Source organism: Choloepus didactylus, chromosome 5, assembly GCF_015220235.1.
Source record: "Choloepus didactylus isolate mChoDid1 chromosome 5, mChoDid1.pri, whole genome shotgun sequence".
NCBI classification, from domain to species: Eukaryota; Metazoa; Chordata; class Mammalia; order Pilosa; family Megalonychidae; genus Choloepus; species Choloepus didactylus.
In genome coordinates, this window is record NC_051311.1 from 143,057,942 (window position 1) to 143,080,866 (window position 22,925).

General features: G+C 32.8%; 1 protein-coding gene across 7 annotated transcripts in view; it reads right to left on the bottom strand.

Moving 5' to 3' along the window:
• NT5C3A (5'-nucleotidase, cytosolic IIIA) overlaps positions 1–22,925 on the bottom strand; it is a 76,690-nt gene that overhangs the window by 8,247 nt on the left and 45,518 nt on the right. For 2 of the 7 annotated variants that reach the window (XM_037837035.1, XM_037837040.1), the window contains exon 2: positions 291–389. In XM_037837035.1, coding sequence (XP_037692963.1) covers positions 291–389 — 99 coding nt within the window. Of the gene's footprint in view, positions 1–290; positions 390–9,586; positions 10,350–12,975; positions 13,664–13,800; positions 13,887–22,925 lie in introns of those variants that run through there. The other 5 variants (XM_037837037.1, XM_037837038.1, XM_037837039.1 and 2 more) reach the window with 5 other exon arrangements.

Consider the following 22,925-nt stretch of genomic DNA (forward strand, 5'->3'; position numbering starts at 1 on the left):
AACTTTAAAGTGTATACTTTTTAATGTTATTCTTAAAATGGCTTAGTACTTGTGAATAGTATTAGTTTTATACTTCAAAGTCTGAAGAATAACTAAATTTTCTTTTAAGGCTGGTCATTTTTATTTGTGTTTCCAGTGGGGTATTCTGTGATATATCTTTTACATTTTAGGTTCCTAAAGGACAGGTAAGCCTGTCAACTTAAATTTACTTTACTCAGATTTTAGCATAACATGATGTGAATGAGTCAGCTTGGACATTAAAAAATAAAGGCTTCTTGATAATTATTCACCTGAAGTTTGGCAGCTCCTCCTTTTATAAGACCACAGATAATTTCTTCTACTCTTGTAGGGTTCTTGATGCGAACTGAACTTTTCTGGAATTCTGGCATCTAAAAATAAAGGAAATTATTTAACTACTTTTAATTCCTCTTCTCCCAGATTCCTTTGAAACTAAGCAGAAACTTGTACTATTTAAAGGTATACAAATGTTCAGGTGTTATTTTTTTAAAAAAAAGATACCTATCAAATTATTTGTACACAAAAATTTTTCAAGCATAGCAATATTTTGTATCTAGAAGATAGACAAAACTACATTTGTAATTCATTACTTTATAAGAGTGTACTTTTTTGAAAATTACCTAGAGTTCTAAAACCCAAAGATAAACAAATAAACATTCTAGTTTATTTCCCATTAGTCTTGTTCTGATGATTATACACACACACAAATATGTACATGCTCATGTTTGTTATATATTTTGCATCTGGTGTTTAAAATTTAATGTTATTAAACAGGTAGTTATGGAAATATTTTTAACATAATTCACTAATCAAAATAGAATCCCAGAATTGAATGGAGAGTAATATTTGAGCTTTCTGATAAAGTTATTTCTTATAAGAACTTTTCTAATTAAGATTCAGCTTGTATCCACAATTAAGTTTTAAAATATTTCTGGGCAAAGAGGAAAAAACAGTATATGATTATTCCCTACAAAATTTATATCTTTGTTCAAATAATTAAAATATACTTAAAATATTTTAGAATTTGAAGAGTTGCTTCAAGATCTTTGTTTCTGATCAGGCAAGTCTGTCAGGTCCCATATTGTCCCTACATAATGTAAGGAAAAAAACTAGAATGTTTTCCAAAGACAGGAAGATGAAAACAGCAAGACGTGCACCAGAAAGAGAAGTGGTAATATTAAAAATTTCTCCCTGAATGAAAGACTTGGACCCATAATACACTTAATTTTAAAAAGCCCTATTTAAGAGAACCTAAGATGTTGGCTAGGTGAGACAGGACAAAAAAACACCTCCGTGAAAAATACTAGACAAAAGCCAGAAAGTGACCCAGAACACCAGTTCCAGCGATGCACCAGCTGGACAAGGTCTGCTAAATCTACAGGGACTGTGCACTTGGTGAAACCGGGAGTCTGCGTTCTGAAACGAGTGAGTAAGCCACTGAATATACAGCAGCCACACTGTGGTGTGGGGAAACTGAGGGTTGGCGTTTGGAGGCAGACTAGTTCTTTTTAAAAAAAAATTCAAAAGCGGCTGCAGATATGGCAGTGAGAACTGCATAGTGAAGTGTGGCAGGAACGGGCTGTGTGAATGCTTCAATATCTGGCATGGAAGATAGCCTTTCATGCACCCGCTGTTAATTGTCTTGGAGCGAGGAAGGCAGAGGTTAGACAAAAGGGGAACAAAAACCCATGCCCCTTGCACCCATCTTCCTGGCCTCCTGCTCGTTGCCGGGGCCTCAGCCCAGAGCTGCACCAAGAAACCCAGTGTGACGGGGGGGAGGGGGGTGTTTCCAGCAGCATACGCACACGACACAGTGTCAGGTGTGAACAATAGCCTTTTGTGCACCCACAGCTAATTGTCCCAGAGCTGGGAGGGCAGAGCTGTGTGAAAAGGGGGAAATTGGCATGCCCCATACAGCCATCCTTACAGCAGGCTGGGAACGCACCTACATGGCCTGGCGGCCCAGAACATCTCTTTACAGACGGCGTGCACTTGTGATGTAGCACAACCTTCCTTCAGCAGAGGCCCTAGAAGGGCACGGCTTGGAAGAGGGACCCACTTGGAAATCCCAGGGACCATATGCCAATACCAAAGACTTGTGGGTCAGTGGCAGAGACAATCTGTGGCAAGACTGAACTGAAGATTTAGACTCTTGTAACAGCCTTAAATCTCCAGGAACACCTGGGAGGTTTGATTATTAAAGCTGCCCTCCCTCCCTAACCACTCAGACACACGCCCCACATTCAGGGCGGACAGCACCAACAACACACCCAAACTTGGTGCACCAATTGAACCCCATAAGAATCAAACCCCCACACACCACAAAGTTGGGGAGAACTGGCTTGAGGGTAATAGGTGACTCACGGATGCCATCTGCTGGGTAGTTAGAGAAAGTGTATGCCACCAAGCTGCAGATCTGACAAATTTGAGATTCATCTTTGGATAATTCTACATATCCTAAAAGAACCCTATCAAGTAAAGCAAATGCCAAGAGGCCAAAAACAACAGAAAATTTTAAAGTATATGGTAAAACCAGACGATATGGATAACCCAAACCCAAACACCCAAATCAAAAGATCAGAGGAGACACAGTACTTGGAGCAATTAATCAGAGAACTAAAGACAAACAACGAGAGCATGGCACAGGATATAAAGGATATTAAGAAGAGCATAGCACAGGATATAAAGGACATAAAGAAGACCCTAGATGAGCATAAAAAAGAAATTGCAAGAGTAAATAAAATAATAGAAGATCTTATGGAAATAAAAGAAATTGTTGACCAAATTAAAAAGATTCTGGATACTCATAGTACAAGACTAGTGGAAGCTGAACAACAAATCAGCGACCTTGAGGACCATAGAACAGAAAACCAAAGAACAAAAGAAAGAATGGGGAAAAAAAACGAAAAAATCGAAATGGACCTCAGGGACATGATATTAAAGAAATTCAATACTGGTTCAATAAAGGACATTAAGAGAGAGAGGGGAAAAATATATCTGACAAAAATAAAATGTCCAAAATAAGACTCATTGATGTCCCAGAAGGGGAAGAGAAGGGTAAAGGTCTAGAAAGTGTATTCAAAGAAATTGTTGGGGAAAACTTCCTCAACCTTCTACACAATATAAATACACAAAGCATAAATGCCCAGTGAACTCCAAATAGAATAAATCCAAATAAACCCACTCCAAGACATATTCTGATCAGACTCTCAAATACTGAAGAGAAGGAGCAGGTTCTGAAAGCAGCAAGAGAAAAGCAATTCACCACATACAAAGGAAACAGCATAAGACTAAGTAGTGACTACTCAGTGGCCACCATGGAGGCAAGAAGGCAGTGTCATGACATATTTAAAATCCTGAGAGGGAAAAATTTCCAACCAAGAATACTTTATCCAGCAAAGCTCTACTTCAAATTTGAGGGAAAACTTAAATTTTTCACAGACAAACAAATGCTGAGAGATTTTGCTAATAAAAGTTCTGCCCTACTTCAGATACTAAAGGGAGCCCTATAGACAGAGAAATAAAGAAAGGAGAGAGCGATATGGAGAAAGGTTCAGTATTAAAGAGATTCAATATTGGTTCAATAAAGGACATTAAGAGAGAGGGGAAAAATATATATGACAAACATAAAACAAAGGATAAGATGGCTGATTCAAGAAATGCCTTCACAGTAATAACACTGAATGTAAATGGACTAAACTCCCCAATTAAAAGATATAGATTGGCAGAATGGATCAAAAAATATGAACCATCAGTATGTCACATACAAGTGACTCATCTTAGACACAGGGACACAAAGAAATTGAAAGTGAAAGGATGGAAAAAATATTTCATGTAAGCTACAGCCAAAAGAAAGCAGGAGTAGCAATATTAATCTCGGAAAAAAACAGACTTTAAATGCAAGGATGTTAGGAGAGACAAAGAAGGCCACTACATACTAATAAAAGGGGCAATTCAACAAGAAGAAATAACAAACATTAATGTTTATGCACCCAATCATGGTGCCACAAAATACATGAGACAAACACTGGCAAAACTAAAGGATGCAATGGATGTTTCCACAATAATTGTGGGAGACTTCAACACATCACTCTTTCCTATAGATAGATCAACCAGACAGAAGACCAATAAGGAGACTGAAAACCTAAACAATCTGATAAATGAATTTGATCTAACAGACATATATAGAACATCACATCCCAAATCACCAGGATACACATTCTTCTCTACTGATCACGGAACTTTTTCCAGAATAGACCATATACTGGGACATAAAACAAGCACCAATAAATTTAAAAAATTGAAATTATTCAAAGCACATTCTCTGCCACAATGGAATACATTTAGAAGTCAATAACCATCAGTGACTTAGAAAATTCAGAAACACCTGGAGGTTAAACAACACACTCCTAAAATAAATGGTTTATAATGTAGAATGTAGGGGAACCAGCAATACAGAGCAATTAATGAAGGGGGAACGATAACCCAATAAGAACAGATACGCTACCCTGGGTAAATTTAACGTTCTGGGAATGCCCAGGAATGACTCTGATTTGTTAATTTCTGATGGGCATGGTAGGAACAAGTTCACAGAAATGTTGCTATATTAGGTTATTTTCTTGGGATAGAGTAGGAACACGTTGGAAGTAAAGTAGTTATTTTAGGTTGGTTGTCTTTTTCTTACTCCCTTGTTATGGTTTGTTTGAAATTTTTTTTATTGTATATCTTAAAAAAATTTTTTTTAAATAGTTAATTTAAAAAAAAAGTTAATGACAATCAACATAATAAATGATACTGGAGTGGCTCTAAGAATGGAGGAGAAAAGCTCAAAGGGGGCATAAGGAAAAACTGGAACATAGAATTAAGCTTTATATCCATATTAATTTTCTTGAATTAACTGCAGTTAAGTTAATGACATAAGTGATTATCCTTGTTTGCAGGAAATGTACATGGAAGTATTATGAGTTCAAGGAGTATAATATATGCAACCTGCTCTCAAATGTTCAGAAGATGATAAATGGATAGACAGATAATTGATAGAAAGATAATAGATATAGTTGAAAGAAGGGGGGGGAGAAAGGGAGGAGGGAGGGAGGGAGGGAGGAAGGAAGGAAGGAAGGAGGGAAGGAAGGAACGAAGGAAGGAGAAAGAAAGGTACTGCAAAGGTAGCAAAACGTAAAATTGGTAGATATGTATATCTGGGGGTGGGAGGGTGTTGGAGTTCTCTGTATGGGGTTTGTATTGTATTTGTAACTGTCCAATGTTTGAAATTATTTAAAAAAAAAGCCATATTTAAATAGGATAGGATAAACTACAATGCAACTAACCTTGATACAGTGATCCTTATAACTTAACGGGACTTAAAAGGGTTTCAATTGATTAAAGAAGATGGCTGATCAGAGGTTATCTAAATATTTATTTTATAGTGACTTTTCAATAAATGAGAAAAGCAAATTAGGCGTTTGTTTCCACATTCCTTTTTCATCCATTTAAGCTATTCATTTACTTAACAAATATTTACCAAGTGACTACTTTATGCCAGACACTCTTATTAGATGCTAAGGATATGATGATGAATGGTATTATACTATTTTCCTGTTAGTTTTGAATTATCACTTACATAGCTTCCCTTACAAATACCTCCTTCAGCTTGTAAATTCATCTTCTGACAACTAAATTCTGTTCTTATCTCAGCTTTAGCTGACAGATGCATAGTAGTTAGCATACACTTACTTTGATAACTAACCTATTACACGTTGAAGGCAACGGAGGATGTATGTCACCGACTATATTTTCACTGAGAAAATTAAACACATTTCGTCAGTGTTTCCATTCTGAGTTAAGATGTCATGCCTCAAGAAAATCAAGACCATCAAGTTTTAGATAATGGAGAGGAGAAAAGCACCAAGACCATTTTAATGTACTCTGCTTTCTGCTGTTAATAACCATTAGATCGGTTTATTGTAAATCGCTGGGGCCTGAAAGAGAACCAGTGGCCAGAGGCATTGGCATGCATCCCTGCTTCTGTACAACATTCAACCATTCATTTCCAGATAAGTAAGTAGTGAATACCCAAATAGACCTGGAGTGAAATAGTGATGAAAACAGCAGATGACCGAGCAGCTACTTTCCCTAGAGAACACAGTAGGGTGGAGGACACATGTATAAGAAATATAAAAATGATAATCATACCTGATTTGGACTATATGATAATATATGATATACTTTCACCCCTAATACACATACAATGTCATTGAAGTATGTGAAAAATTCTTCTCAGGAACTTGAGATGTTGGGCATTTTACTCATATTTAGAATGCAGCTTAAGTAATATAATCAGAGAATACTATATGAAGTGTGTCACTGAATATCAGAAAACTAAGGAGCATACTGTAGGAGTATGCATACTGTAGGGGTAACCCTAACTCCTACAGTATACTGTAGGAGTATGCCCTTCTTCCAAATTCCACTTGGACGAAAAAATCCACCTGTGTGGAAATTCACCTGTGTGGTAACATAAAACAACTATACTTCAAATTTGAATGGCAAATTATTTAGAATTGTTTGAAGACCTTTCAATTTGATTATGATACAATTTTATAGATAATAAACTAAGGCCCCTAAATCTCCAGCATTAGAAATAAAAAAAAAAATGAATTCATTTTATTAATAAGGCTATAATATAAAATGTTGGGAAAGAAGCAAAGCATTCCTGACAAGAATCAGAGTAAGCTGGTTGACTGGAGCCTAATCTGAATCAACCCTAAAACATGAGGAAGAAAAACCTAAAATGCATTTATCTTGACTCATCTTTAATATATTTTATTTACATAGATAAAACAAACTCCTAACCATTAGTACACTTCCATATTCAAAAAGCAATAATTTCTAAAGAAGTTGACTTCAAAATTTTGCCAGTCTATTCACAACTCTACAGCAATATTAGATTTTAGAACTTGAAAATACATGGGAACAAAGTATTAATGAGTATCTACATGGTATAGTCACCAAACTGCTGGGCTTAGCATCAATCCAATAGTAATCTCTCAGACTACTGATCATCCTAATGCCCAGGGTGAGATTATGACAACTTCAAAGTTTAATTCTTTTTAAGCTTTGATTTAAAAATATAATGTTAAATTTGGATTAAAAAGATAATACATAAATGCACTCTATTTATAATAATTATTACTCTTAAACTAAAAATAATTTATGTATGTGCTCATCTCTAAGTTTTTAATCACCTTATTCTCCTAAAAATATTTACCTGTAATTTTCTGAAAATGGCCCACATAAAAATTCATTTAATTCCCTTAAGAATCTTGGTCAAAAGCTCTCAGAGGAACTATTCTGTCTTAGTTTCCCAGAGTTCATATTTGGTACAGACAAAAGATCTCAATACTGCATTGGGACAAAACAATAGGCACTGCAATATCAGGATTAACACTATGTAACTACATAAGAAGTACAGATTAAAAGTCATTTATTCAATCTGGTAGCCTTAACCATATATATAGATGGTTCTGTGATTTATTTGGAATATTGTGCATTCCTAAGTTCTAGATATAGAACTGCCTATCACATATTTGACCTGTCTCCATATTAAGGCAGTATAGGCCAAATTCTTTCATTCACTCACCATATATTCATTAAGCTGTAAGGCACTGTAAGGGATACAAAAGTTTTAGTAAAGTATACGTCTTACCCTCAAGATGCATATTCTTCAATGAGGATTGTAACAAAGAAACCCAAATAACTAATATATTGCCCAAGATGTTCAGATAAAATACAAGGAAAACTCAAAAGAGGCTGACATGACTTTTGCTGGGGCCAAAGGAGGAAGAGTCAACTGAGCTGGGCTTTGGAGGAGAAGCAGGATTTGGGTATGCTGAGATTGGGGAGGAGGAAAGATAGGAAGGAATCAAAATATAGGTTCTAATGCGGAAAAAAGAAATAGCTCTGTTTGTCTGGAATTTAAGTGACATGGAGGGGAGAGTGTCTGGAAAGAGATTTGGAGCCAAATCATGAGACGTTAAGAATAATATCCTAAGTTGTTGTCAATCTAAGAGATCTATCAACCTTTTTAGAAAAGCAAACCCAAGGTAAAAATTGTATAAATTAATGCATTAATGCAAAATTAATGCAATTAAAAAATCATCATGTTTTGGCTTGTTTTCCTTCAATAGTATGAACACCTGTGGGTTGACTACTTGCTACTTGCTTCTGAGAGAAATATATGCTACAGTGTTCTGGAACCCAAGTAACAACAAATTATATAAAGGGTACTATTACATTTTTTTTTAATGGTAGGAAATTCCTACATCAGTCGTGATTAAAAAAAAAATCAACTCAAGCAAGAAAAGTTTTAGACTCGTTTAATTTCATGTATCAGAGATATATGTTCAACCCAAATGAATCAAATGGTGATCATGCAATGAATACAAAGATCATACCTATGTAAGTCTGAACCACAAGAAACTGCCAATATTGGGCTATATTTGACTTTTAAAAATGACAATTTCATATACTTCAAACTCACAGCAATAATTAAACTGATGACGATTTAATCAGCACTCAAAGGATTTCATATCCAATCATGCACTGGTTGAGGGAAGTGAAGATGAACCAAGAAATTCATTAATTATGCCACAAAACATTTTGTTTACTAAGTCATGTTTTGGTTTATAGCCTCAAACCATAAAAAGAAAGCTAGGGAGAAAGAGAAGGTGAAAAGATAAAAAGAGAAGAGGAAGAACGACAATGACAAACAACAAAACACAGAAAATAAGAAAGATTACCACATACAATTGTCTTCTTTAAAAGAGAGGGGAAAATTGTGATTTTTAAGATTTTCGTCATCATGAATATGGAAATTGAAGAGAACTCTTTTCCCATATGTACAAATAAATATCTACTTACATGGTGAAGACACTCACTAGCATTTACAGGAGATTAACATTTACTGAGTGACTATGTATAATTAAGCACTTTACGTACTTTTTCATTAAATACAAGTAAGAACAACATGAGGTTGGTGGTTTCATATCCATCTCTTAAAAGCCAGGTTATTGTCCTTGTTCAAAGGTGTCACAGAGATTAAAGACTAAGTTAAGATTTGAAGTCAGTGCTGACACCAAAGCCTGTCTTTTTTCTACCACATCCTAGTGTCTATCATGTAATGAACTCTACTGTCCTGCAAGAAGTATTTTTTTTTTTTAATTTGAATGCCTGTCATTTTAATTCAGAGGCCTAAGATAAAATTAGTTACACTATATGATTTAAGTGAGTTGTTGCTGAGGAAAAAAAAATTAAGCATAAAAAGGAACAAGGTGGACATTTTATATGTGGAGAACATTATCATGCACACCATATTTCCAGCAAAAAAATTTCAAAGCTAAGTTGAAATTCAATACAACTGATATTTGAGATTCTATTATGTGCCAAGCACTGTGAAGAAAGATCTGTATAATTTTATAGTCCCATAATTAATTACCTGGTTAGAGATAGAGGTAAAAGTGGTGAGTATTCACCATTAACAAGTGGAACTGAAAATATTTCAAATACCCACCATTTTCACATGTACAGCAGACTCTTGATTAGTCATTTCTTGATTATCCAATCTTCTGGATATTCCCAGGTGATGTCACAGAAAACGGAAAGAAAAGGTACATGTGACATACATGCATTTCAGGATCTTCTTATATGTTAATGGCATACTAAGATGGTACTTTTGGTATGATCTGAAGACCAAGTTATTGCAGGCATCTTTTGTCTTTCCTAAGAAGCTCAGCAAAGGTTTACTCTATTTGGTAATATTTTGGGTTAAAATTTGGATATGGAAAAAGAAAAAAACAAAACAAAAAAATTGGTATGGAGAACCTGAAGCTCTCCTATAACTTACATAGTGTTAATAATATGTAAATAAACATTTAAAGTGAAGTACATATTTGTAAGAAAATGCTTTATTTCAGGAAAATTTTATCACCTTTTTCTCTACATGAAAGAATGAAGCTTGTGGGAAAGTTATGCATTACTACTGTTGAAATAACATAGGAATATAAACAGAACAAAGTACAGAAAAACAGAATATACATAAGTCCCATTTTTCCTTAAATTTTCTTATATTAAAATCTTTAATTCTGTGAAATGATATAACTAAGATCTGAGTTGTATTTGAATCTAGCAGAGTGTCTGGCACAAAATAGGCATGTGATTGTGCCTGTCGATTGAGCATTTTAGAGATTAGGGTTAGATTGATATGTATTTATTTGTTAAACCAAAAGAAGTTGTTTAAAAAATATCCCTAATTATTATTTTGTTCTTTTTGCAGTATTAATAAGAGGGGAAATTATTTATTTTTTGTTCCATAATGACTTTACTTTTAATTTATTCTTTATCTAGAATAAATTTTAAATTTTATAAAATGTTATAACCAAAGCACTATTAAAAAAAGGGCAAATTAGTTGAAAAATTTTATTTTTTCTTGAACTCTAGTAATAGAACTGGACATCAGATCTGTGTTCTTTATAATAAAAATGTATTATAGCATCTATATCAAATTTTCTCAGATTCTAAAATCCAGTCCTCATCTTCCAATGAAGAGTCTATGAAATTGGGAAATATCTTATCAAAAAGGACTTTTCCTCCTCTTTCAGAAAGGCTATTAGTGACAGTCTTATAATTTATAGTATCTTATAGTTGAGTAAACATAGGCTTTTCAAATAGTAAGATGATAACTTCTGATTTTTCACATCTGAAAAATAATGTAATATCTGCATAAGTATATATCTATCTATGCCTACAGTTACATCCGTCTATCCACCCACATACTACGTATCTTAAAACATTTTATCATTACCTTCAAAATGAAATTATAGTAGTAGTTTGAGGTTTAGTAGTCTTTAGTTTAGGTGATTATAGACAAATTTAAGTAAACTTTCATTGGTCTCACTTCTTTCTGTCATGGTTATCTATCTTTAATAAAGATGTCATAGGAACTGCTTGCAAGTCTGCTTCTTAATTTATGGACACCAAAACATACGATATTAAATGATTACAACTTTTCTTTGGTGTTTTAATATCTGAAAAGGGGCTTGAGTTTTTCAGAAGGCATTATTTAAATAAACCCCTTTTATTAGCTTAAAAAAGAGGAAGAATGTGGATAAATACTGCAGAGTGTTAAAAATACCACAAAATCTTGAAACATTTGAAAAGTCCAAAGGAAAACAGAATTCAAGCAGTGAGGAATACATTTTAATATCTGGGAATCTAAGATTTTTTTGTTGTTGTTACACATAGCCAGGCAGCATGATTTCTCTCCATCCCTGAAGTATGGTTTTTTTTTAGAGCATTCACTTTCAGTTGTTTTTTTTGTTTTAAGGCAGTGTGAGTAGGTAAAAGAGTAATCTTCTCTCATGATCTCTTCTAAATGTATTTAAACAAAACACAAACAAAAAAATTATCAGAAATTGGATAATGGCCAACTTTAGGGCACTATTTTTTATAAGGATATGTAATAGATCATGCATAGTATGCAAATTTCAACTAAAAATCTTTTATTCTTTCCAATCCTCAATGGCAATTTGACCAGAATTTATCCTTGTTCAGCAATAGTCTCACATAAAGTGATACTGTGGTCCTTATATAAAATCACCTAAAGATTGTATCATTATAAAAGTATAAGGACTGACGTTTAAATGTCAGCATTTTGGCACTATCTGAAAAAAGGCATTGAAAATTAGGGCAGGGTATTTTTAAACTAATGGGCTGTAAACCTACACTTGGTATATAAAGTTCTGGCTTGCTTTGCCAACAGTCATCTGTTGCGGATGCTTCAAGAGAAGAGCTGTTGGAAAAAACACATCAAGTGTAGAAGATGTGTTCACAAATAGAAAATACTACCCATGAACTATGAACTCTCTTAAAGGAAGTTTTAAGTCTTTGGAATCTTTAAATGTGGATGATTACTTCTTTGCAACTGGAAAGTAACTGCAAAGTAATTGCTTTATATATTTTCAGCATGAGGTTAAAGTCTCTACTATACCAGTGTTAATTACAAGAAATATATATAGGACAAGGCTAAGGACTGGAGCAAGAGGTAAGAATTTCATTTAAATAGCACAAACTTGATAACTGAAAGTTTTAGCTATCATGTTACTTTATTATGAGATGATTAACTTTACCTTGGAAATATAGTTAATAAATCAATTAATGAAAATTTATATGTCTACATGAAAAACTTAGTTGCCTTAAAACAAGTTTTAAAGTATTTGAATGCAAATTAAAAACTTTTAATGTCCCACATGACTTTGACTTTCAGAGAAGTGAAAAAAAAATTAAATTCATTAATATAGCTCAAAAAGTTGTGACTACTTTGATACTTGCAGAAACATGTATATTACATTGATAAGGAAATGAAACTGGTAAGCTGTTTGTTATTTACAAAAGAAAAGGCATTTATGCATTAGTGTAATATGGACTGGGTATCTGCACCAATACGAAATATTCATGATGAATCAATTTTTACATTTATACTTGTCCAGCAATCTATAATACTTGTCTTAAACTTGGGCTTTAAAAAATGTCACATCTTAAGGTGACTATGGGTTGAGATGGAGAAGCAACACTTTTTCCATACATGGAAAATTCAACTATAAGGTTCAAGGTGATTTCAGTAGGGTTGTAAATCAGTTTCTTGGGGTATTCAAGTAATACTGCCTAATTTGATTTTTAACAGAGCAGTGACTGAGAAAAAACAACCTGGGAAGTGAAACTTTCAATACAAATATGAAACAAAAATGAAACTGAATTGTAAAAGGTGGGAGGAGGAGAGAAGGGAGGAACAAAGAGGAAAAATAGATTTCAAAGGCTAGTTACCTACCTTCCTATTCCCAATATCTAACAGCATTTTTTAAAGATGAAGAAACCAAGGCACACGGAAATTTAAGCAATTTATACCTATTATCCTTAATAACTCCGAATTCTTCTAGTACTTGATTTTCCAGAGATACAAGGCTTGGGTATAGGCTGCCAATATAAACCAAGCAAGTTTGCTTTAAGAAATGGTCTGCTGAACGAATCTAACTTTTCTGACTTAAAGAAAAAAATCTATGTAAAATATGAATAATTCAATTATCTAAATCCAATTTAGCCATCACGCTCTAGGCTTTTACAGTAATATACATATTTAAATCTTAACTTTCAATACACAATTTGCTACAGGTCTTAGGGATAGTAACCCAGATTTTATCAATTCATAACAATATACCAGTATAATCCCATTCTTTGATGCTGGGTATAGTTCACAGACATAAAATAAAAATTAATCATCTTTTTTACTAGCTGTAAGGAACATTCCTATTTCTATGGACACAAGCTTAATTCTATGTCTACAAGAAAAACTGAGTAACATAGCAACTGAATTAATAAAAAATTGGTTGGATCTTCTAGTAGGCTTGTTTCCCCTTTGGAAAGAAATTTCTGAGGATAGTTTGCTTTTTCTTAACATCAACATGTCAAACAAGAAGCTCTTAAAATTAAATCCTATAATTGTAATTACTGACACCTAAGACATTCCAAAGCTTTACACAGTCATACTTGCTAATTATAAAGAAGACAGTTTAGAATATTTCTGGATTATTCTACTTTCCTTTTGTAAACTTGTATTTTAAAATGTCTAAAATTTCAACAAGATATTGAATCAAATAATCATATAAAGTTAAACAAGAGAAACTCATTTGTTTACATGAACAATACACACGTCTGAAGGTAACCCACACTTACCCTGAAGGAACTGGACAAGCTACACCAGCGAAAGAAAATTCTTCCTGTCTGAGAAGCACTAATATAGCACAAGGTGCAACTGAGGGCGGTTCCAAAAGCCTTAACTAAGCCTTATGCAAAAACAGTCTTGTGACGCATTACTACACAGGGCTTTATTATGCTAGCTCTGAGCTAGTCACTATCAATCTACACTACAGACCATCAGTTGAAATAACTGTAATGGTTAGGAGAAGGTAAATTGGCACCATCAGAGCTCTGGTAACTTGTGCTGCAGGAAAAAAAGGAACTTCTATATTAATCCTTAAAAACACTCCTTTCCTCATGGAGCTTTTCAGTTTGTCAGTGTACTTGTGTGATATGTGCTCTTTTCTGTGTGAATACCATCTTTCAATAAAAAGTAAAAAAGATTAGGTCACATATGACACGTGAACAAAAAGAAATGATGCATGTAACTGTGGCCAATAGCATGTTAATCGTCTACAACAGGGAAATGGGATTTAAAGTGATTTTTACATTTTTGTTCATATTTTCTTATATTGTTTGTAAATTTTAACAATACCATCCATGGATTTGCTATAAAATAGAGAAAAAAAAAACAACCATGACAATGAATTTCTATTTAAAAAAAAATGAAAAAATGTTATTTTCTTTCTTAGAAATAGAAGTAGTCAAATTGTTGAGAAGAAAAATATTTTTATTTTTTTAAGAGAATCAGTCTTGCTTTTAACCTGAGTGGTAGGACACATCAGGACCTGATAGATAAGTCAGGCTACAGGCTCTGGAAAGCCTTTATCATTATGAACATAGCTAAGCTGCATTTATGTAAATAAATTTCTCTATCAGCCTCTCTTACTGTGTTCGAGAGAAATCTAACCCAAAGTTTATTTCAGTATTCAAATTTTGTAAAGTAGCATTCGCTATTAAAAACAAAACACTTTTTTTTAAATCGCTTAAAAAAAAGACTAGCAAATTATCCAAATTTGGTTTCTGCCAAACATGAAAAATTGGCACTCCTATTTTATTTTAATAAGATTAGAAGATTTATAACAAAACATTCTTCTATGAGGAAAACTTACATTGTAAGTAATGGAGGCTATAAAAGGAATAAAGAGTGGTGGCTCAAGGGCAGCAAGTTATTTCATTTTTAAAATACTTCCGTATTATGATTAAAATGATGACTTAACTGTCCTGTAATATATTAATATAGTTAGCAATGATAAGAATTTTAAATATATCACTTTTAAAGATGACTCAAAATGAATCACTTTCATCAACAAATAATGTTACAGTTCCACAACTATTTTGGAGGACCATTTAGTAATGCTATTAAAAGCCTTAGAAATAAACATTCTCTTTGATGCACCAATTTTATGTCTAGAAATTTATCCTAGGGAAACAAGTGCTACACAAAGATTTAGATGCAAGGATGTATACTGCAGAATTGTTTTGTAATATTGGGAAACTGAAAATAACCTAAATGTCCAATATCTCAATAATATAGGAGAGAAGAATACACTGCGGTATATACAGAAAATGGAAAATTATACATCTCTTAAGAATGATCATAAATAGCTAAAATTTATTCTGTTTACTACATGTCTGATACTTCCAAGCACTTGGTATTCCTCAACTCACAGAGCACTCATAAAAACCCTAGAAAGTATTATCTTATTACTATCCTCATTTTACAGGTGAGCAATTTAAGGCATCTTGCTTGCAATGGCAGAAACGGATTCATTCTCAGAACTCTCTGACTCTAGAATCCATGCTTGTAAACCACTGGACAATACTGCTCTGTGAAAGCAATATTTACAGACATATTGAGATATTCATGGTCTACTATTGGGTGAAAAAAGTTAAGAGAGTATCTACGACAAGAGTCCAATTTTGAAGTGAAAAAGCATTTTTATATAACAACGGGATAGCCTGAAATATAAAAAATAAAGACATCATCATTGATGGAATTAAGGGGTGATTTTTGAGTTTTATAAAATAAATGGGTTCTTTAGGGAATAAAATGGCTTATTAAAAAAGTTATAGTAGTAGCATTTATCATGTCCATAACCAGGGAGAAAAAAAATTAAGCAGAGCCAGTCAATGTCAAAAGAATGGATTCTGTTTGCAATGACGTTTCTAAAATAGACATAGAAGTAAGGAATTCAACTAGTTTATTCTACACTAAAACAAACCCACAACAAACAAACAAACAAAAACAAAACAAAACAAAACCTTATGGCATGAAAAGAAAGTTGGCTAGTGTAGATCAAGAGGAATGTTTTGGTTTCTAAGGGTGTTCATTTGTCAGGCTGGGGTGACTTAAATGAGAGCAGAGAAGGGACTAATATTTACCAAGAACTTTCTTACCCTGTATGCCTGCACCATGGCAATATGCAATGACCCTTTATGTACATTCTAATTTAATTAGTAAAACCTTAAGATAAAGATAATAGTTTCCCGTTTTTATAGATAAGGAATCTGAAGTATGGAGAAGTTAAGTCACTTATTATGTATGTGACCTTACTTTGAATAAGGGTTGAACACTGGTCTCTCTGTCCAACCTTCTTTTTTAAACTATATCATACTGTATTTAGGCAATAGTATACACATAACACAAAATCAGAGGACTACACATGTCTACGAATAAGAACTATGTTACAGAAAAGGAACAAAGCACAAGCAAGGCACTAAATAAAAGTAACTGAATTTCCTTTCAAACAGATCTGGGATACCTTTTTTTTAGAAGGAATATAAAGGATATAGAAGAAGCACTTGAAGGCAGACTTCTTTAGCGGCACAATGAACTTTCATCTTTGTACACACTGGGCCCTGTTGCCTTGGCATTTCTTTACTCATTGTCATAGCAACAAATTATTCATACTGCTCCTAAAGGTAAAGTCTAGATATGAAATTCATGAGCCCAAGAGCAGAGAACTTTTCATAAGTTCTATTACCTATTAAGAATGATCATAAATAGCTAAAATTTATTCTGTTTACTATGTGTCCAATACTTCCAAGCACTTGGTATTCCTCAACTCATACAGCACTCACAAAAAACCTAGAAGGTATTATCTTATTAGTATCCTCATTTTACTTACTTACAGATAAGTACTCAAATTTTCGGAAGATTATTTTTTTTTTTCTCCTATAACAATGTCTTTATCAGTGGAGAAAGGGATGAATAACTAGTTAGAACTTTTTAGATACCGTCAATTATTCAATCAACTTGAAAAGCTAAAAATCATGACTCCATATTTTGCCATCAGTTTCTCAGAAATTTGAAATAATGAAAGAAAAAACCCAAAGAAAAATCTATCAACTTAAACCTTAATAACTTATTAACTGATTGACTCATTTTGTCTTTAATATTGGAGCACGGAAGTAAAGGGAATAAAGGTATTTCCTTAATTAATAGTTGCATATGAAATAAGTTACTTCATAATTCCACATAAAACCTGCAATAAGCACAGTTATTTTTCAATGATCCAATCTAAGATTTAATCACTAACTCATAGTTAGGTTACCATAATCCAATTATCATTTGGCCATGGAATATATTTTGAAACTTAAATCTAAATAGAAGTTGACTGACACCCTAGGAAATTATTCCAAACAAAACAATGAAGCCATCCATGTAAGGAAGATAGAATTCAGTAGGAGGTGAGATATAATACTCTCTATACCAATTCTTGCAAAACTTGTTCTTGCAAATTGTTACATGATGTAACAGAAAGATATTTTTTAAATACGCAAAACATCAGACTGGGCATCAGACTTCTCTTAAAACTTCCTTGAGGAAAACAATAGTCAACTGACTTCAATATTGTGATTGTTCAAAACAGAATTGAAACAAGGTATTACAAATGTTTTTATGAATATGGGCTTAAAATGTTTAAACAAAGAGCAAAAACAGAGATGAAATAATGAATTATTTGGAAAGTGAAGGGCAAATGAAGATTTCTTTCATGTTTGTTTTTCATTTAAAATCATTCCAAAAATGTATCCTGGTAGGTAACTGTTGGTGAAGTTGATAGCGATATTTATGAATTTACAAGACATACCTGAAAACTGAAGAAAACTCATGGTTTCAATCTCAATGCATTTCTTAAAAAGTCTGTGCAAAATCTAGGACTAAAGCAACTTCATTTTCAGAAACTCAAATTAAGTTCTTGAACATGATCTATATTTTATTTATTTTCTTATTTAAAGCATAAAATTCTGTAGTTTCAACTCCTTCAAAGGAAATGACATTTATGTTGCATTAGATAGGTCAGGTTCAAGAAAATATGATGTTTTAACAACATCATAAATCAAGGGATTCTTTCCTAGCTCTCCTTTCAAATGCAGTGTTCTAATATTTCAAGATGTTTAAGACTGAAATCATTTCCATTTTATTAGAATTGGATCTCTGTGCGTGAAAGGGAACAAGAAAAACTTCCTGTTTTAATTTTGGACTCCTTCCACATTACACAGCTGGTATTCTGTCTGTTGAAAAGAAATACTATTGCTTAGGATTTTCTATATTGTTATTAAAAGTAGCAAAAAGGTTATGTAATATAAGCTTTAGTTTTATTATTGGTGCATTATATTCAGTACATCTAAATGAATTAACACAAAGTTAGTGATTTAACTTACTATCCTCCCTTTTTGGTGTGCAAAAAAAACCCATTAAATAAAACGAAATGAAGACAATTATTTTGAAAGAGATTTAAGTTCATAAATTAATAAGAGCAAGGAATTCTTTGAAATCATATGGAAGATCAGTAGGTGATAACTTTAGGTTAAGAAGTACACAAAAAAAGAAACCACAGAATGTAGCCCTTTCACTTCCTTTAATATTAATAAACTCAATGTAGTAGACTGAAATATTTTATTTAACCTAGAAAAGTTTTGATAACATACATTACATTCAACAACGGAATGTAACAGAACAGAATCTATAAAAGTAAGTTTTATTACAGAATGGCCTTCAAAAACCTTCAAAAGGATTTTTATACTGATGAGTTCTTTCAACTTCTTAGAGAACAGATGGTTCCCCATGCTAGATAAACTATTGAACAAAATGTCAAAAGATGTCAAGCTATCTAATTCCAATTATGACGTGAACTAGTATACAACATTGAAACAAAAACCTGACAAAGAGCACACAAAAAGTAAACATGCTTAATTTCACTTACGATCACAGACACAAAAGTCTTAAATCAGTTACTTAAATCAGTAACAAACCAAATTCAACATTACAATAAAATAATCATCTAACATCACTAAATCAAATTCATTCCAAGAATAGATGGAAATCAATAATAGTTACAGAGGAATGATAGGTTCACAGGAGACTGTATTTTGTTCTTCACACTTCTTGGTATTTTCTAAATTTTCTGTCATGAATATGTCTTACTCTTATACCCAAAAGAAAATAACAAAGATTGTTTTAAAAAGTTATATGTTCCAAAATAACAAGGTGAAAGTGTATATGCTACTAAATCTTTGGAAGAAATGGACATGATATAGAAGTCACGTTTATGAAGGTAAAAAGAAAATAATCTACTGGGACAAAATTATACCTTATTACTTTTTAATATAGTAGGCTTATTCATTCTATGGCAAGGAAGGCAAACTAATTAGCAAGATATACAAACTAATTAAACAACATCCTATATTATCCTCTCACTGGCCATCCACTGATTGAAGTCATAATATGTAAATGAGGACACATGTACAAATTATGCCCTATAAAACATTCTAAAGATTTAATACTTTGGTTTAAAGGAGTATTTAGGATTTGAAAAGGAAGGTCACATTTAGGCTGCTCAAAAATGGAAGCAAAACAAAAAACTTGGAGAAAATATATTTCCAACATTCTAATGGCTAAATATTTTTATAAAGACCTCTTGCAAATCAAGAGAAAGAACTCAGACAATTCAAAAATGAAATGGCCATTTTTTTTTTTTTTTAAGTTCCAACTTTGAAAGTAATAGAATGATATCCACTGCTAGGAAAACAGAGAAGTAGGTACTTGCATATACTGCTGCTGGAAATGTAAACTGGTACAACCTTTGTAGAGGGCACATTCAAGAGAAGAGATTTAAATTTGTGCATGCCCTTTGACCCAGCAATTCCATTTAAAGAAACATTCATGAACATGGGCAGACACTACAGGGATGTTCACCAATACATTATTTATCATAATGAAAATCTGGAAATAACCTAAATGTTTAACAATGAAGAACTGGCTAAGTAAATTATGATACATATATAATAACAAAATATAAGCAATAATTTAATATAGCCATTAAAATAAATTAATATAGCCATTAAAAGCAATAATTTAATATAGCCATTAAAATTAAAATTTAATATAGCCAGTAAACTTAAAATATAAGTTTACTGGCAAGGAAAAATATTTTTAAGTGAATAATCGCATTAAAAACCATTACAGTGTGACCTCATTTTGGGAAAAATTATACTTAATAGTGTAATATAGAAAAAGAAAGGAAGCACACTTGCTAAACTATGATTTCCTTTAGTGTTAAAATTATAATTACTTCTTTTTGCTTTATTTACAGTCTCTAGCTCTTTTATCAACATGTATTATATGAGAAATAAAAAGAAAATCAAGGGGAAAATGGAGCATAAAACAGGTTAATAAGTAAAAATGAACAGAAAGCTGGATCTCAATTCAGATAGTTACAAGTCCTTAATTATTAACTTCCTAAAAGCTGAGACACATACTCAGAAATCCATGCTTGTGGACCCCCTTGAGTTAATTTCTTGAAATCAATAGTTAGCCACGTTATCTGTGCTTGTAAGCGTATTAGGAGGGATTAAAACGCAAGTCAAGTACATATGGAAGTTTTTATAATAACCCAGGTTTCTTGTATAATTTCAGTGAAATTACATTTCAATAGTTCAAAATTATACAATTATATATACCAAGTTTCCAAATGTGCTACCAAGTTGGTTTAATCACCTATGATGATTCTGGTAGGCATGCCAGGATTAGCCCTAGAGTCAAGGGTGCTAAATCCTCAGGTTAAAAACAGTTGCTCAGAATTTGGCATAAAGTCTATGCTGGACATCTTCCTATACCCAATATTTCTAACTTTCTAATCTAAGAAATATGCATGATATATTTAGACATTCTGCTTATATCTCCCAATCTGAGAACTCAATGGAATATTGTTTAGGAATAATTTTTTAAATGCAATGCTTAATTGAATCTGTTATAAGAGAATATCATACATATAAGAAAGTTAGAAAAAGAATAGCTTTGTTTATTAATAGCAGGGAGAAGATAAGCAAATGAACATTTATTGACTAACAACCTGTGGTAAGCATTGTTTGTTACTTTATTTATACCATCTCTTTTTTAATCTTAATAACCCAGGAAGATATATTTAGGATAGTATACTGTTGGAATTCTTCTAAGGCATAATTATTTAAAACACCAACTGAAATAAAATACTAACACAAAGGCAGAACAAATTTATAACATGATATCATGAAGGAAAAAAAGGGGGCAGGAGATTATTTAGGTGAATCATCTGCATTCTAGAGATGTGGAAACTGAGGCTGAGGAAAACTAAATAACACGTCCAAGGCTTAACCATTACAATGTGGCAGGGCTGAGATTTGAATCCAGAATTTACCAACTATTAAAACTCTTAAACATTATGTATTACGCCACCCTGTTCCCTTAAAAGATTATCTAGTGTTCAAACCATAGATTACATATCACTTGTTAAAGAAAGAAAATTCTGTATATCATTACTATGTAAGCCATAATATTTAGAACAGACACAGAATTATAGAACAATAATTATAGAACACTGGATAGATTTTCGTATCCTACCAAGAGAAAATAATGTATAATACATGGTTGTGCACAAAATAAAGAGAAAATAGATTAAAGTATCTAATTAGCTTGAATCACCAACACAACCACACCTTACTTAGAGGTAATTCTCATCCTAATTGGGAGGCATGCTTTACACCCCAAAGCTTCAGAGAGCAAGATTCAGATCTGAATGCTAGCTCGGCTACTTACTAGCTAGTTCCAAAACAAGTTAATAGAAAATTACAACAATAATTATCTGCTGGACTGTTTTAAGTATTAAATAAAGTGTGCTTAGCCACAAGTAGGCACCCCAAAATGTTAGTTCCCTTTCCTTGTTTATAGGATAATAGACTATGCTAAATTAACTCAAATGGAGATGAGTTTCTGTTTTCTAGTTCTAGTTTTCAGTATAGCCCCCCTTTTTCTTAAGGTAACTTCAGTGGGTCTTTAGTTTGAAACATTTAGCTATGCTATAATACTTCGGTCCGCAACCTTTTCCTGGCCTCCCTCCATCAATATCTACGTAGTGTCTCATTCCCTTAGAATAAGTCTGACTATTTGACAGAGACATCAAGATAAACTACATATTGACCTTTGTTAATGGGGGAAGACTGCATAACAATGTACTCCTTTTTAAACGATGGTATTCTGAACCCAACCCCTAAGTGGGACATTTGAGGGAAGGTTAAGGAGAGATATGTACCAGGGCAAAGTTGTGGCAAAGATATAACTAGAGCAGGAAGGATCTTGCACTTGCCCACATCAGGTTAAGTATGTGACTACCTACTTCCACCTAATTACAAGAAGGAACTTGCTAAACATATTAAGCAACTCTAACCAACTGCTAAACAATTTGTAATCTACTAGCGTCTTGAAAATGAGGAAGATAGTATGTATGGAAAAAAAACACATACAAAATGGCATTTAAGTTTATAATGGCAGAAGATACTATCATACATACATACTTATTTTAATTTTGTAGATTAATGGTTTAAGCAACAGTGATAGAGTCAACATAAAAGTTCATAATGCAAGAAAGGTTAATTTTGAAATGTAGCACTGCACCATAGCGGAGTGGCAAGTCTGCCACCTGCTGACAGAAAAACTGAATTGAACAGTTGTTCCTGACTTGTTTTAAGGAAAAAATCCTATCAGGTAAGGTTTATGACATTAGACTTCAAGTACACCATTATACTAAGATAAAACTTACAACCTCTAATTTAAAATAAAATAAAGATTATAATAGCATTGAAGGTTATTTATATGCATCTTAATTTAAAAAGTATTTATG